The sequence below is a fragment of the Idiotropiscis lumnitzeri genome, chromosome 14 (genome assembly GCF_059441095.1).
Source record: "Idiotropiscis lumnitzeri isolate Australia: NSW breed Sydney's pygmy pipehorse chromosome 14, RoL_Ilum_1.0, whole genome shotgun sequence".
NCBI lineage: Eukaryota > Metazoa > Chordata > Actinopteri > Syngnathiformes > Syngnathidae > Idiotropiscis > Idiotropiscis lumnitzeri.
This window is the reverse complement of record NC_142404.1, coordinates 14,157,522-14,174,556: the sequence shown is the minus strand read 5'-3', so window position 1 is coordinate 14,174,556 and position 17,035 is coordinate 14,157,522. Positions and strand designations below refer to the sequence as shown.

The 17,035-nt window shown below is 39.7% G+C and overlaps 2 protein-coding genes across 5 annotated transcripts in view; both read right to left on the bottom strand.

The window, feature by feature from the left end:
• The window catches only part of ikzf2 (IKAROS family zinc finger 2), a 66,349-nt gene that overhangs the window by 8,778 nt on the left and 40,536 nt on the right, over positions 1–17,035 (bottom strand). The window contains exons 2-5 of one of the 4 annotated variants that reach the window (XM_088315302.1): positions 8,323–8,447; positions 5,388–5,437; positions 2,364–2,453; positions 156–347 (exon numbers count right to left, since the gene is read on the bottom strand). In XM_088315302.1, coding sequence (XP_088171428.1) covers positions 156–347; positions 2,364–2,453; positions 5,388–5,415 — 310 coding nt within the window. In that variant the 5' untranslated portion in view covers positions 5,416–5,437; positions 8,323–8,447. Of the gene's footprint in view, positions 1–155; positions 348–2,363; positions 2,454–5,387; positions 5,438–7,051; positions 7,561–8,322; positions 8,532–17,035 lie in introns of those variants that run through there. The other 3 variants (XM_088315300.1, XM_088315298.1, XM_088315299.1) reach the window with 3 other exon arrangements.
• The window catches only part of erbb4b (erb-b2 receptor tyrosine kinase 4b), a 237,843-nt gene that overhangs the window by 180,299 nt on the left and 40,509 nt on the right, over positions 1–17,035 (bottom strand). The gene's annotated exons all lie outside the window — the stretch shown is intronic.

Here is a 17,035-nt window from a genome sequence, read left to right as displayed (position 1 = left end):
TCAAGTCTGCGTTGTTGTCTTGGAAGGGAGAAAAAAAAAAAAAAACTAATGAAAGAAAGGGCTCCACACCCTATTTTAAAGAAAGCAAATGAGGTCTGACTCATGACGAGAAAAACAAAACAAACAAATGCCTTGTTTTGCTCCAAATACAATACCGTTTGGTTGTCGACTGGGCGCATCGGCGGCCATATTTTGTCCCGATTTTCCATCCTGTGCATTATTCGGGCTCCGTGCCATAGATTCCCCCACTGCTGTCCCTTCTTCTCTGGTCTGAAGCTCGCACCCTGGACTCACGTTGTCGGCCTCTTCACTCGTGTCTTCTTGCTTTATCTGTTTATCGCTCAGCTCTTTGACACAAAAACAGAATTGGATATTTTACACAATTTAACGCAGAAGAGCCATGATGTTTAACAGAAGTGTTCTAAACACAAGATTTCATTGCGTTACAAATAGAGGATGGAATTTTGAGTCGATTCTACTGGAGGATACAGTACACTGTAACCTGGCAACTGAATGTGTGGGGAAGCTTTATGGATGGACTGACATAATGCCAAAAAAAAAAAAAAAAGGAGAGAGAGAGAGGAGCGAAAGATAAACAGGCTGGTCTGGTTTCTGGCTGTCTCCAGGGAAAGAGGGAGTGTCGAAGGCCGTGTCGTTTATAGCACCTTCCCAGCAATGGACACCAGCGCGACGATAAGGGTAAGACGTTGCGAAATTGTGTGTCTGGGGGTGTGGAGATAGTACTTGCGCGCAAAGCGATGTACGCCTAGCTGCACTCGTTTCCACTTTGGACCAAACTGATTGGACAAGAGCAGCTTGTTGGCCTTTCTTAAATGAGTACACAACATGGACAAAAATATTGGGACAGATATCGCAATCGGTTAATCAGTCAGGGATTCGGTTTCGAGCTTGAATCCTACCTGAAATGTAATTATGAACTTTCATCAAGCTTTTTGGGCCAAAAACTCATTTCAGATAAATGGCGTCACGATGGGAAAATGAAGCTTCAAATTTGCTTCATGAACCAGCTGTTGAATTTTTGAGTCCTCTAGATGGCACTGTTGGTTTAAATAAAGGCTTTAAAATTTGGCAATAAAGTGTGCTTTCTGCCCAATGTTGAACAGAGAGCGCCATCTAGAGGAGTCCAAAAATACTACAATTGGTTCATGAAGCAGATTTGAAGCTTCGTTTACCCATCAATAAAATTGCGCGATTGTGAGCCAAGCCGTCGGCCTCTCAACTTTGTATATGTGTTATTTTGAATGGATGGACAAAAGTCCCACAGTCACGCACGTTGAAATCTGGGGAAGTCTTCCTCGAAAATTGGAAGCGGTAAGAGAAGCCAAGGGAGACAGACTTTGAATTTTTTACATTTCTAAATACACTCAAATTGCCATTTTGTTGTGGTGTTAATGTTGAGTGTTTAAAAGATTTGAAAAAAAATAAAGAAATAAATACTTAATTACAAGACTTAGGTTGATGTTGCTAAATACAAAATAATAAAGAAATCTGTGCTTTGAATTATGCATTGCTGGAAGTCGTTGTTTTTCCGTTTAGCACACTTGCCCCGCCCCCTTCATTTGTTTCTTTCTTCTCATAAACATGTGTTGCCTCTGGTGTGAAATGTCAGCACTGATATAAAGGGGCTTTGTAGGTTGGAGTGTGAGTGAAAATGGCAGGACATAAAACTTACTGGTCCAGATGATCCGGTTTTGGGATTTACAACAGCAAAAATAACGCTGTGACCACATTTGGTTGTTTAACTACAGCTTCCAATCTGACTACATCCCTCAGCTGTCCCTTCAGGCTATTGGGAGCCTCGTTCCATTTAACCCTTTCAAGTTTGTCCCAAAGAGTTCAATGAGGCGAGAAAGAAATTAAAGCAGAAGACACAAAGCTTCTAAAGCTTGCAATTTGTATTCCCACGTTAGGAGAAACATCATGAACAAGCCTCATCTTCACGTCCGTATCCTGGCAACAAGAAGCAGACCATGCATCTTTACATCTGTCTCCTCTCAGTGTGACTGAATCGAATGTTTCAAGCGGTCAACTGAGGATTACTTGAAACACTTTCTGCTATAAATGTATTTCACATTTGAAGCAAACGATCAAGCCGCAGAGCAGCAGAGCACAGTGCATATTTACCAGCACGTCTCAGATAAAAAGGGATTCTCACAATGTAATTCCCACACGGTAAATGGATAAATGAGAGAGTGTGGGCTTGTTGGAAGAGAAATCGATACAGTTGTCAACCATCATGATGTCATCAAATGTGAAATGTTTTAATCTCAAGGACATTCTCTCAGGTGGATTGTCATTTCATAGTTTGTTTCATCGTGTATGTAGTCGAGCTGAGCACTCACCGCTGGGGGAATTACGACCGTAAGGCTCATTTTGGCCGTTGGATGTTGACATTCTTGACTTCTCCTTAGCTGGAGAGCATTGGCCATTACCTAAAAGACAAAAACAAAGTCAGCAATGTTTACTGTGTGGCTTAAAAAAAAAACCACTACGGTACATGTGGGGCCGGGGGGAGCAGTGCCCCAGCAGCTCCAGTAGATGGCAGTGTTTCCACCGCTTCTAGAATTATTTAACAGTGCTTCTATATTTTGTGTTTCTCATTTAATGAGCGTAGCAACATCAGTCTTTTGTTTGCAATTAAACAGAAGTGGGCACATTTGGCTTGTGCAATTCTTTGAACTCTGCCTAGCACACATGTGACCATGGAAATTGCGCGACATCACCGGGGGGAACATTCTGTGCAAAGTTGGCGTTGCAGTTACATTTTATCACCATTTTGAAGTTTTATAATGAAAAGTTGTCTGTGTTAATGTGACCAGTTGATGAATTAAATTGAAAAAAATAAATAAATAAATAAATAAATCAGACGAGAAGAACAGCGAATCAATAATTTCCCTGAAAGGGACAGTGAAAGAGTGAAGCAAGACAGATTGTATAAAAAAAATAAAAATAATTTAAAAAAATAAAAAGAATGCATTGACTTTTACGTCTGAGGTGAGAAAAAAACAATTAACGGAGATAGAAATTCCTTCAGTTAAGGTCAGTGGAATTGCATTGAATTTCCACCAATACATGGCATACTTCACATACTGTATGTACAGAGTTTTCTTTATCAGAGCTAAATAATACACAGACAATTTTCTTCCGCTTCAGTACCTGAATGACAACCGTGAAGGTAACGCCGCTCAATGCCGACGGAAACTAACTGAACAGACCTCGTGTAACTATGGTAGCCTAAAGTCCAGAAAACAGGGATCGGATTGCAACCTCTCGGCAGCTCAGGCTATGGATAGCCCTCGTCCACTCAGAGGGAGAGCAAACCAATCCCTTATCCTCTTACAGACTCCTCCATCAGGGTCACATGAACAATACAGCGGCTACGGGCAGACCCGAAGGAACCGGAGTGGGAGTCATCACGACTGCATTGGAAAAGCTTAAACCGAAAGAATGACAAGAAATAGTTATCGAAAGGGAACTCTGAGGACAATGACAGGATCCCTGCAATGATTTTTTTTTTTAAACAACTATAAGAAAACCAATTTGTGACATTGCTCCCCAGAGAAGGGGGAAACACTGGATGAAGTATGACGCAATCCTTAGGTCTGGGCTCGGGTTGCTGCTCGACTTGGAGGAAATCTCAAGTGACCAGCGTGAGTTGGCAATCCTGTCCCTGTGGACAGGACTTACGGCCCAGATTTGCCTTGAAGAAGTTTCCATTTTCTAAACTTTATTGAGCCCCGAAAGCCCGAATCGGATTTAATGTCCCAATACACACCAGATGGAATCCAACTTGGCTGATTGATGTAAACACGGCGACAATGTTAATTATACAAGACTTGAGTCACACTTGCACACAATCATGTCTGGCAAGACACAATCATTCTCCTGTGTGGTACCGATGTGGTTTTTCCTGTCAACCGCCCCCTCCACCCCTCCTCCGTCAGTCGTCCATACACTCCAAAAACACACACACACACACACACACTAACGCATGCAACAAACAATACCGGTCCTGCAACAAACTCTTCGGATGTAAATTATTACTTGACATTTACTGCAAAATCCATGCACTAAACCACAATTACTGTATATTAAAATATTCACGTTTTTTTTTTTTTAAAACACTCATCTGAATATTAGTTTGGGCATTTAAACGGAATATTAAATTTTTACTTTTTTTTTTTATTAAGTTTTGTCGCCCTTCACACACATACATAGCTGAAGCTATACCAACGAGCAATGTCATTTATTTCACCTCGAGGCCACACATTGCACGCAATTGAATCAATCATGAATTCCAGTCAACGGATACTATTCAGGATTTGCTCACGTTACTCGCATACACACTCTACGATATGCAGCGAATTTAAAGAGTTCTTAGATTTTAACTGACATAGGTGCAAGTCATTGCGTATTTTTATTCATGATGACTAATATTAATTTTTATGAGAGCAAATCCCCACCAATGTCAAGAAAAAAGAGCCACAAAGTACAAAGTACAAAATTTCATGGTTAGTTTCACTCTTTTGAGAATGAGCAGTTTAAAAAAAAAAAATTATGTTGAGTCAGAAAAAAATCCATGAACTCTTGTTAATGTCATGTCAATAACAAAAAAATTCCTACAGTCGACTCTTAAATCATTTGAATGCTTCTGAAGTCATTCAAAGTAAAAAAAAAAATTCTGGATTCATTTGCCTTGCACAAAAAACCCAGAGGCCAAATTCCCATTATGTGACTTCACATCAGTAAGCACGCGGAACAAACTTTGTCTTTTCTTCATAACATGATGTCAGCGACAGTAAAAAGTATGAGAATGCCAAGTTATCTGGAAATGAACTTAACGCGACGTTGGCAAACGCCCGGGTTTTCTGTCGTGGCTGCTCAGCGCAGCACTTTATCGTTGAAGCGACAAAGTTGACGTGATTATTAAAGGAACACCTGATGGAATCCTGCCTCTGCGTGTTTTCCAGCATGCCACAAGTGTGTGTCATCAAAGACTTTCTTGCTCACATCCATGTTTGCTCCACCTACACCACCCGAGGGTGAGCAACAATTTTTATTTTCGTTTTGTGAAGAATGTTAAAATGTCTGCATAAATAATAAAGTCAATATTATGATGGGTGGGTGGAATACATTTTTTTTAATCAATATCTGTGATTTCTGATGGGATTGAAATGTGAACAAATTAAACTTTTTTTTTTTTTTTTCCAACTCAGGTTTTACATTTCTGTCACGGTCACGCGACCTTTTAATGAAATTTAGGAGAGTGAGGTCAAATAAAAGAGCCAGCACGTTTTTCAATAGTTTCACTTTTACGGGTGGATGTTTTACGCTGACTGTAGTGTAGATGCAATACAAGAACTTACTAGCAGCGTAGCCATTGGGTGCTTCCATTTCCAGCGCTGGGTTGGTGCGGCTGAGGAGAAGACAATAAATGTTTACGTTACAATCAACTTCTTTTTGCAAATACACTCATTTGTTTTAGACGCTCGTAATTCAGCTGAGTTTGTGGTAGTAATTATGCATCGTGTAAATTACAATGCCCGACCAACGGAGATCATATGCAGTAATACGTAACAGTTGGAATTAGTCGCCAATTAGATTAACTAGCCAATTACTATGTAATAAACCCTTAGTTAACTAAATGTACTCAATGCGTATTCATTTTTTTTTATATTCAAGAAAGAAGAGGTCAACTAAAGACTCAACAATTGATCCAAGTTTTTGTTCCGATAGTTTCTTGAATTCTCTGGAGTTTAGGAAATAGTAGAAGACAGATAATTGGGCGTTTTTTTTTCTTATCGTCACGAGGAACTGTACTAGTACAGTTGGAAAAATAAGACCACTCTCTCACATTTTATAGGATTTCTCTAGCCAGGTAATAATGTAGGTTGAAATCGGTCGCCCTCGTGCCTTTCACTCGCAAGGGGCTACGTCATCTCAGGTTGGTTATTGTGTGGAAGGTTTCCAGTCGGGTTCCATGGCTTATCCCAAGGATGTTCCCATCTGGGAGTTCCATGCAATTTTGTCTGCACGCAATTGTGAGTGCTCTGATCCCAAATTGCCGTATCTTTCACAATGTGTTTTTTTCAATGCCGTCCTAGTGACCCCTCCAGTGCCCAATTCGTTGTGTCTGTATCGCTACGGTCGACGTGGCCAATGTGCTTTTATCGTATTTGTTGTGTCTAGAGGATGTGTGCGCTGTAAATGTGAGTGAAGGTCATGAAAACACTGCGTGTGTTGCAAGTCAGAGTGCAATTCATGGAATCTATGGAATTAAACACCTTTAATCTCCGTAATATATGAATATAATAGGTCAGAAAAATTAGAGCCAGTGCTTTTCGTTTAATAAATGCTTAACAACTGTTGCAAATATGAACCTGCTAATATTAATGAGTGACATTGTGTCACGTAAATGCTAAAGCTAATACTAGTAACATAATACAATCCTTCAGAACCACTAATATGGAAAAGCATTTGAAGAGCCCGTAATTGGAACAGCGGCCAGGTCCGTCTCATGATAAATTAACTCAATCACGGCCATTGACGGGTATGGACGCCAAAAAGTACGTACATTTTACCTCGGCTGCCAGTGAAGGAGTTAAGTGAAGAGTACATCTTTATCGGCCTGCATTTTCAACATCAATTTAACTTATTGTAAAAAATAAAAAAAATAAAAAATTACAAAAATAAAAAATAATAATAGTAATACATTTTTTTTTTTTAAATCACTGCAATTTCATTACTCATGATCCATTCTGATCATATCAAAAATACGTCATGCGCCACACTTCCATTCATTTAAGTGAAATAATTGTTCATCTAAAGCATTTCGATTGCAATTGCCATCATCTAAATTGGTGCTCACGTTCGGTCATCTCACTGCTCTGTCTCTTGGGCCTCTTCACGACCAAGAAAAAAAAAAAACATTTGCTGCATGATTTGTCAAATTAATTGCGAGCAAGCATGTAGTTATATGAACGTCATATATAGCTCTAAAGAAAAAAAAAAGGTGAGTTGATATAATTACCTTCAAGTGTCTCCCCTGAGCAAAATTACTTTATAATTTCAGTCGAGGACTGAGGGAGGGGATGGCAGGTCGTTCTCCACCTCCCTTTAAAGAGCCAAAAAGTGCAAATCACTTATTTCCTCTCGTGATATTTAAATAATGCAGTGAAGCTCTGCATTATTGAATAAAGCTATTAGAGAAACCCGGCCAGGAACGTGATGAGAACAAGTTTGATCAGCGCATGGAAAAGTTAAGGAGCGCATCTTCCGTCATCGTCTCTTTCTGCGCGCCTCCTGATAACTTAAAAATACAATTTGACGCCCGGAAAGTTCGACACGGACCCGACTCGACCTGATGCGCAACAGGGACGTCGGAAAGGGAAGACTCGACAGGCTGCTAAGAAGGAAAGAAGCAGAGGGATGGATCAAACTGGATCCACCGGTTCCTAAGGAATTAGCCATAGCGACAGGGAGCACCCAGTCGCTTTACAAGGGACTGGAAAATCCGTTGGTTAGTCGCTGTTGAAAGAAAGCAAGTGTTGGAGATGTGACTCACTGTTTGCTGGAAGGAACTGCAGCGCCACACGCGTTTTACGCGGCAATAAAGGCCACAACATTAGGAACAATTGCAGATTAAAAATATGTTGGCTTGTCGTAAAAATGAGGCCGTTTAAAAGACACCCGCAGAGTGGTTATAAATTAAATCAATCACATTAAAAAAATGTGTCGTCTATTGGATATAACAGTTTTTATTTCTTATTATTATTAAAAAAAATCTGCGGGCATTCCTTGAATATGCAGTGAAAATATTTTCTTATCTAATCTCAGATCTGCGTATGTGTTGTTTGGAACTCGTGGGCTACTTCTAATGTGCTAATCGTGTTTGCAAAAGAAGTTAACCAAAATTTTTAATTTTTTTTTATTTTTTAAATGTGACATTGCATTTATTCAATACACATTGTTCGATCCATGATGTAAAGAGGTTTTTTTTCTAGTTGTTGTGGAGTTTATGACGCACCAATGACGTGTTTCATTTCAGCGAATTAAATCAAAATGTTGGTCACTTGTTCGCGATTTTGCACAAGCCAAGATTGTCATGCAAAACTAAAATACAAACATTTGAGGGAAGTTGCTCGTAGACTATATTTTTACCGTTTCCCCGTAGGGCTTGTGGGAATTTTGCACCGACCACCATGCAACAGGTGATCGGACTGAGCCCGTTTGTTACTTCACCAGCATGCATTGTTGCACATACGCCGAATTGTGCACCCCCCCCCCCCCTGCTTAATTTACCTGAAGCCTACGGTAATGTCCCATTGAGGTGCACGGCGATCCAGAGTGAGTGTCTAGCTGCGGATCAGACTTCATTGTTGCGCCATCCTGAGAGAGATAGTAAGCCCGGGTCGGTTCCGAAGCTCCTGCAGCAACAGTAATCTCCTGTTAAGATCCACCGTCGCCTTTCGTCTCCATCTCCCGCAGAGAGCAGCTGCAGAGTGACAAGTGCCACTTGTGGTGCAAGGGATGTTGTTCGTATGGTTTTGTCTGTCACCGAGAAATGGACCGCTGCGGAACAGTTCTGCATGACTATCACAGCCAATGGTTCGTTTACTACGGACCTTTTAGTTGAGACCATGAAGCGAACTTGTGTTCTGTCATACTTCTGGCTCCATAATATTGACTTTGATGTTTAAACTGATATCAGATTAATAAAGATCCCTTGAAGAGGGAAAGTCGTGGGGCATTATTGTTCAATGTGTTCATATAAGTTAAATTGCGGGTCAGAATTTTTAATAAAATGACCTTGGGGAACGTCAACGCTCCAAGGAGTGCGTAATAGTGCAAAAGTCGCCTTAACGAGGGCTCTCTCTTGTGTTGGGGGAGGGATATTACAAGTTCGTGTAGTGGAGAGAAGCAGGGGCGCCGAAAAGGGGGGGATAAGGAGAAGGGTCTCGAGGCCAATGATCGACAGGGGCCCGGAGAGCCCCCTGATAAAATTATAATGCTGACAAAATAATATGGCACGCAGTAATAAACGTTCAATTACCCATATATTTCATTTTCAATGCATTCATGGCAACAATAAATGTAATTGTTTAGCAAACTTTCTCAACGCTTCCCCCTCTGGATTTACGTAAAATGGTTCAGTCCACCTGCTCCATCAATGCAGACAACATTCACGTTTCCAGACAGTGAGTGGAGGGAGACTGTAAAATGCCCTTGAAGTCTGATAGCCAGAAACGGAAAGGGAAGAAGCTTAAATTAGAAAGAAGCCAAGGGTTGACAATATGTCAACCAGTTCTTTCAGAGGCAAGGTGGGCTCGTGGTTCATGTGATGGAAAGTTCTGGAAAAACATCTTGACAGGATTAGTGCAAGTTTTCCAAATGAACCAAGACTTTTTAACCGTTACATACTATAAAATCCCCACTAGAGGGAGACAAAGCATGTCGAAAAAAAAGATGCATCGGCCATCGGACACTTTATTAGGTACACCCAATAGCTCCATCAATGCATCAGATGTGGCAAAAGTACTGGACAAATTTAAGTAGAGGTAATGGGCTTTTCAATCAGAATGAATCATTAGACTCGCCTCCCTTGTCAAACAATTTACAAACCGGAGGGATGTCAAACTTAAACCGTGTCACAGACTCATTTCAACCTAAAATGGTGAAGAAAAAAATGCTTTTTGATGGCAGAGAACCTGCCCGCTTGGATAATAATAATAATAATAATTATTATTATTATTATTATTATAAATTGGAATAGTTGCCACTCAGTCACAGGGATGGAATAAAATGTGGAAAAAAATAAGATTCATTTAAATGTCAGGGTCAAGTAATTTGCATTTAGTCACATACATTTAAAAAAAAAAAATCCATAACGACACCCTATCATTACCCAGGAAATATCAACGGTAGCTAGAGAATAATGAAGTATTTTAACTTGTATTCTAGTCACCAATTAATCTTGAAATGATTGCTTTAAATACACAGTTATTGCATTCATCAATCATTCTTGATAGAGAAACAGAAATAAATTGTGATGAGTTTCGGATTGAACCCAAATGAGTCAGCCTGGCCAACTTTGGACATTAGAAGAGCCTGTCAACGAGAATCTAATTCTTATTCCACATCACCACCAGTGAGATCTGATGAGTGAATAAAAAGGACAGAGGAAATGATGGGAAGATTGTTGCCAGAGGAGCATTAGGGAAATGTCATTTCGAATCACTTGAAGAGTCCAACAAAAAAAATCATTTTTCATCACCATACTAAGGATACAAGTATTGCTTTAAAGTCAGAATAACGGCGATTTCATTCATTCTCTTGATGATAAAGTTAAGCAATGTGGAGATTATTATTTTCATTAAAACATTGGAAATACAATACGCAATCATTTTTGGAGGTTTCCAGTCACACAAAACAGTGCCATGCAAATATTCCAACAAATAAATACAATGTCTTTGCTCTATCATAGTCAAGAATATGAATCTACACTGATGAGACTTTATATAATTGTGTCGAAATGTGCGCATGTACTTTATCGTATGTGTGTGTCTACTTTTCTTGAACATTACAAAATGACACTGGTGGCTATTTCTGGACAGCTGCACTCAGTTATGAGACCCCGAATCGCAACAATACCCCACCGGTGAGCAATAGCACTCAAAGTTAGCTCCGAATCATATTCAGACAGAATTAGTCTGCCTCCCTCAAGCAAGATGAATGCCGGAGCAGACTGCAAATGAGCCACAACAAAGCTCTGCTCATCTTGGAGTTGGCAGACACAACTCTAAATGCTTCATGTTGTTGTTGCAGGGAGAATGGGAGCTGCAATTCATCGGGTCCAAAATGTCTGAACCACAAATAAATATTGTCTTATCTGTCAGATTGGATTGTGAGTGTTACATCAGCAGTACACAAAGCAAAATCCTACCATTAACTACCATTGGCTGCTCTCACTTCACATTCAAAGTGTGCTGGGATAACCTCAAGCACACGCGTGACCCTCGTGAAGATACAGAGAATAAATGGAGAAAGGATTGAATATAAAAATTCATTTAAAGGGATACCATTTTGGAATTCAATTTTGGAGGGACCTCCCGTTCTTGGTAATGTCAGTGCTGTGTCATATTTTCTCTATTTGGCAATGACTGTGTTCACAGTGTTCCATGGTTGATCAAATACCTTCAGAAATTATTTTCTAGACTTTTGTTGACTGATACTTGTCAAAGTCACTTTGACTAAGGGTGGGTGTGTTCTATAGTTTGAATGTGATTGGTCGTTTGAGACTTTCTGTACATGAAGAGGGTGTGCACATTTATGCCACATTTTGCTTTAAATTTTCAAAATGTTTTATTTAAAAATTGGACCTTCAAATATTTTACAGTGAGGTTTTTTTTTAAGATTGATTATTGGTCAAGGCAGTGTGAAAACGTCATTCTGCTGTGAAAAGAAAAATGTAACGAAGTGTTTATTTGCTTTTTCTCTTTTTTAAGTTAAGGTCAGTTTCTCTACGAATGAGACAGTTTAATAGAAAAAAACTGAACGAGTGTTACCGCGATATGAAACGTGGCGCCTTGTCATATCATATTCACCACTAGATGGCACTAGTCTCATAGAAAAGAGCTGACGTGGTTTGGAGCTTCGAGTGACAAACTAAGCACAGTCATGTTAATGTTAATTTCATGTCCGGGTTTGTTTGAGTGGGAGGAGAATATAAATGGGCTAATCATGTACGAAGCTGTTTTAAGGCAAGTGCATTGATTGTGGCCTTGAGACTTCGTGGAACCTGCTGCAGCTGGTATACGTGTGTGTGTGTGTGTGTTTTTTTTTTCGTCAATCCTGCAGCCAACACTGAGTGAGATTGCCTCAGTTGAGAATAGAATCTCGTGTTCATTCATATTAATGATGAAGAGTGGGAGCCTTCAGGTTGTTCCACCAAAAAACTTTGAAATGGCAAGGAGCGTACTTTTAATAATTATGCAGGAAAAAAAAAGTGACCTGCTAAAGCAGCCTTTATTCATTAGAGTTGTCAGTACTGTCCACATTTGACAGTATTACATGCTAACAGCCTAAATGTAACTGGGAAAGTGCCTCCTTATCTCCTGAAGTCAGAAGGAAGTCTAGCCTGAAGCTCTTTGGTCATTTTACGGTTCCATTACGGTCGAAAAAGCTTTCACCTGCTGCTCACAAGAAAAGTAAAACACTTTTTAAATCTGACAGTCTGTATGATTTACACTGAAGTATATGAAGAGATTTAAATGACCTCGTGTATGACAAATGATTTACACATGAATTTAATGTCGCCATTAGCACAGGTGAGTCTCATCATCAACATTCTGAAATACTTGTTTTGTTCATTAATTAATTGACCAAAGATTTACAGTTATAACGATGTGTACTCATTTTTTTTTCAGAACTATTTTGTATCAACAATTTAGGAAACTATAAAAACACGTGACTATTTTTTTCCTATCAGGGAGTATTTATTCAGTTGCTTTCTACAGTTGCGCAAAACAGCTAAGAGCTAAATCAACTCTCTTGAGTGTGCAGGCCATGGCTCCAACTTTTCACATTTCAGCGTGGTGAATTATTGATGTTTCTTTTCCAGCCATTCCATCACTCAATTTTGTCTGCGAGCGATTAAGCCGCTAAAAAAATATCGAGGGTATAATATAGTCCGAATATAGAGCACTCCAAATTCCATCCTCAATCATTTATGAATTATTAATTCTTGAAAGAATTATTACAATGAGATTAAACAAGGAATTGAAATACCTCACTCAGGAATTTGTGCTTTCATGTAGAGTTGGTAGACTGTAGCTATTTAATGTAAAGGTGTGGCCATTTTTTTTTTTTTTACATTGCATGTCAACAAACGACAACCCCAAAAAATTCTTTGCAATAATGTGATCTATGCGCCTTGAAACATGGCATTCTGATTAATATTGCGTTTGTGGAATGTGAGTTAGTCAGCAAATCCACTGTGATGTCATTTTCAGTGTACAGAAGTGACAAAATGGCCGTCCCATGAGACGGACAAAAATGGGTGGATTATACTGCTTCCCTCATATTCCACTAACGCAATATTATTCCGAATGCCTCGTTTCAACGAGTGGGGCTGCATAGAACATCTTGTAAATAATTTTTTTGAGGTGAACATCCCCTTTAAAATACTGCTTATGATACCATCAATCATATTTGCAATCAATGGGATCTCAGGTGTATTTTATTTCCTTCAAAAAAAAAAATTCCTCACTGAAGTAGTACTGACATTTTTTATTAACATAAATTAGGTCACATAAAAGAGAAAGAAAAACTATTCCATCACATTGTGAGCGATAAACACTTGGACTTCATTTTTACGTAGATGCTCGATATGAAACAAACAAATGTTGTCTGTGGACTTGACACATAACGGCACCCCAAGGCCAACCCACTGGCTTGAGAGTAATATGGGGGCTTAATAAACTTTTTTTTTATCATCTGAGCCACCCCTGCAAAAAGAACGCCTTTGACTTGAGGTTTGTAGTAACACAGAATTACTGCCAGACGAAAAAGTACAGGATATTACTGTCGACAAAAATAACAAAAAATACCTAAAAGCATACTAACCGTGGATGTCAAAGTCAAAGAACTCAAAACGGCAAACTTTGATGTTTTCTGTATTGCAGTTGTAATAAACATTGTTATAATCATATCATAACCGATTGGCGGTTGCCTCGCAAGATACTATGACCTCGCTTATTTAAAAGTATCATTTGACAAATAGTTGTGTTACTTGCGAGGGGGAATGGCAGGCACTCTCAAAAAAACCTCCGGGATAATTGGGGTTGGATCCCAAGTGGCCATGATCAATCAAATAAAAAGCATAATCATCATTGGAATACTAACTGGAATAATTGAAGTAGAAAAAAAAAAAGGGGGGAAAAAAGTGTAGCGACACAAGCAATTTGAGTCAATTAATCTTTCATGAAGTAATCTACTTTCTTCAATAATCCCCTCTGGAGAATATGTTGTTAATAAATTGGTTCACACTCTTTCAAATTGAAGATAAAAGAAATACACTGACGACTGTACTCATTTCGATACAGTCCTGGAATTTTGTCGCGGGTATTGTTTGCAGAATTGCAATACACACATGCTGTGTAGTAATGTACAGGAAAATATATAATAACGATTTCCGTGGCCAATCGACATGCTGGGAAACCATCTCCGTCGGCGCGTTGTATAAGCAGACCGAGGAACGACCTCTCCGGAGCGCTGCGCGGCTCCGTTAAGATCCTTAGTTGGTTGACAGTTCCTGCCCTAGTTGTGCTGAGTCAGCGGAATTCATGAGCTGACCAAAAAATGACACCAATAGTTGCTTTGTTGTCTTTCGCTGGTTGTTCACTCTTGTATTTTGACTTCACATGATCCATTTTTTTTTATATAATCTATAAAAGACAACTCTCAACTCAGATGCGACTTCGAAGTCTCTAGTCACTATGTCCATTGAGAAAAAATTGTTCGAATGTTAGATTTTTTTTTTTTTTTTTTTGCATCTGGAAAAAAACTGTACAGCAGTTGTGGGCCCTCAAAGGGTTGTGAAATCTAACTCATACAATCCGTAAAACATACATATACGTTTTCAAAATGTAGTCCCCGCCTCCCAAAGACGTATTTATACGTCTTTGCCTTTTTTTTTTTTTTTTTTGCGTCATAGCTCCGTGTTTTTATAGCATTAGAACACAATATTCTGTTGGCCTCACAAAATAAGTAAATCCAGAAAAATGCTGGAATTGAGGGGTTTCCTCCTAGTGAACATTTCTGGGATAAAATGAGTTAAAGAATGAGATGCTGCAAAAATCAATCTTTAAATAACTGAACCTTGTTCCTCCAAGTGGGCGAGATAGCCTGCCGCATCAACACAATGGCGTATTTATCGGAGGCGACGTCCACCAGCATTTGGTGCTGCTGGAGTCTCCTGTTGTGCTCAACTTTCTTCAGCCGCTCCTTCTCGTCTAAATCCAGTTGCATATATTTGGCCTTTTCTTCCGCCACCATTTCACTCTGCGCATTCAATTGTCTGTGCTTGCTTTTGTCCTGAATATCCTGCCGGATTTGCTGCAGCAGCTTTTTCTTGGATATGCCTTTTCTCACCACTTCGTTTTTAAGCTCCTGCTCGTACATTTCCCGCAGTCGCGTGGCTCGGTCCTGCTCTTCTTTGGCCTGCTGCCGCTGCACTTCTTGCATGTGTTGTTTTTCCTTCATTAGCTGAAAATTATAATCGTAAAAGGCTTTTTCATTGATGCAATTCTGACGAACCCTCTGGTCCCGGTCCCGCCAAAATCCATCGAGTTCTTGCTTTTTATCCCGTTCCAACACTCGATCTCTTCTGCTGTCCACCGCCTGCAAATCTTTTTTGAATTCGATCAGCCTCTCGTTTGTGAGCGTCTCCTTACCGACCACGGAATAGAAGATCGGATTGTCCGCCTCGAATCGGACAAAAGTAAAAATCTCCTGCAATTTTTCCAGCTGCCTCTTTCTTTCCAGCTGCCTCGCCGTTGGTGGGGGTTCGTCCATCGCTTTGAGCATCGCGCTTGTGAGTCTCAACTCTGCTCTGGCCAACTCTTGTATTCTTTCCAACTCCTCGGCTTTGGCTTGTTCCTTTGCTCTCGCCGCTTCTTTGGCTTTTGCGAGCAATTTTGCTTTGGTGCTCTCCTTGGTTTTTGCCATCTCGTCCTTTTCAGACACTGAAACATGTTCCTGCGATTTAAGAGAAGAACGCTCCGGTAATCTTATCTGTGTGGCCTCCTTGAGTTTTGAGTTTCTTTTTGGGTACATCACTGTGTGTGTGTGTGTGTGTGTGTGGTCACTGTTTGTGATCCGTTGTAGCTGTGGTTCAAGGACAACAAGATGGATGTCACAAGTGTGACATTTTCCTGTCACTGAGCAGTCAGTTGTTTTGTATCAGAGGCACTTCATGACAGCATGAGCTTTTAGTTCAGGGCACACGATGATGTCATGGTCGTGAAACAAGTTACATCTTGCCTTTAAATCAGGGGACTTGAATGACATCATAGAGTTATAACACGCGGCATGACCCGTCTTCGCTTCGCCAAGCAGCGGGTGACATCATTGTCATCTAATGGCTGTTTAATAGCGCTGGTGGATGAAAGCATCTGAGGTAACGAAGGTGTCGTTGAGACAATTGTAATTTACACGGAGCTGGAACCAATTGACACGATGAGATGGACATTTTCACCCGAGAAAATAAACACCAGGGGAAACTTGTTTTATCAGAACTGTAGAAGTTCTTAAAAAGAAAGAAATGCAAATTCTTATTTGGCGCAACACCTTATGTGAAGTGAATGTTTTGCGTCTTTTATGTATGGCAGTGACATATAGTGACAGACAGAACAATTAAACGCTCTTCCATTAAATGACAGAATACATAATAAAGCACACCCAGATTTCTCCCAAAATAAATCTGCGAGTTAAATGAGATGAGATCATTATTTCCGTCTTTATACTTTTTGTGATTTTGGTAAATTGAGATTTTTCCGTCAGTCCTTTCAAACTATAATTCTCTGCTAAGCGCAATGTGCAGTTGTGGACAAAATTTGAGGAAGGAACTTACAAAATGTATTTCACAAATTGCTACATTTTCATTTTTCTTTTAAATTTGGTGTTTAAAAAGAAAAATTCTTTGGACAAATCCATAACATTTTAAGAAAGCAACTGATAGTCTTAACAATTCGTCGCAAATCATCTGGTCCTTTCTTTGAGAACTTTTGATTTGAAGTTCGTCTGTTGGTTATACAATCATGTTTGCCGAAAGTGTACAAACATGCGTCCTCACAATCCTGTGCAATGCTAGATCGATGGATTGCTGGATTTAAAATAAATTCTTACTGGAATTCGGCTTACTTTGTGTTTAGCTCATTATCACGCCAAATGTAACTCCTTGTTTATGTAGGTTAATGGGGACCTGAACACCCGCAAAAAGGTGAAAAAACGCAAA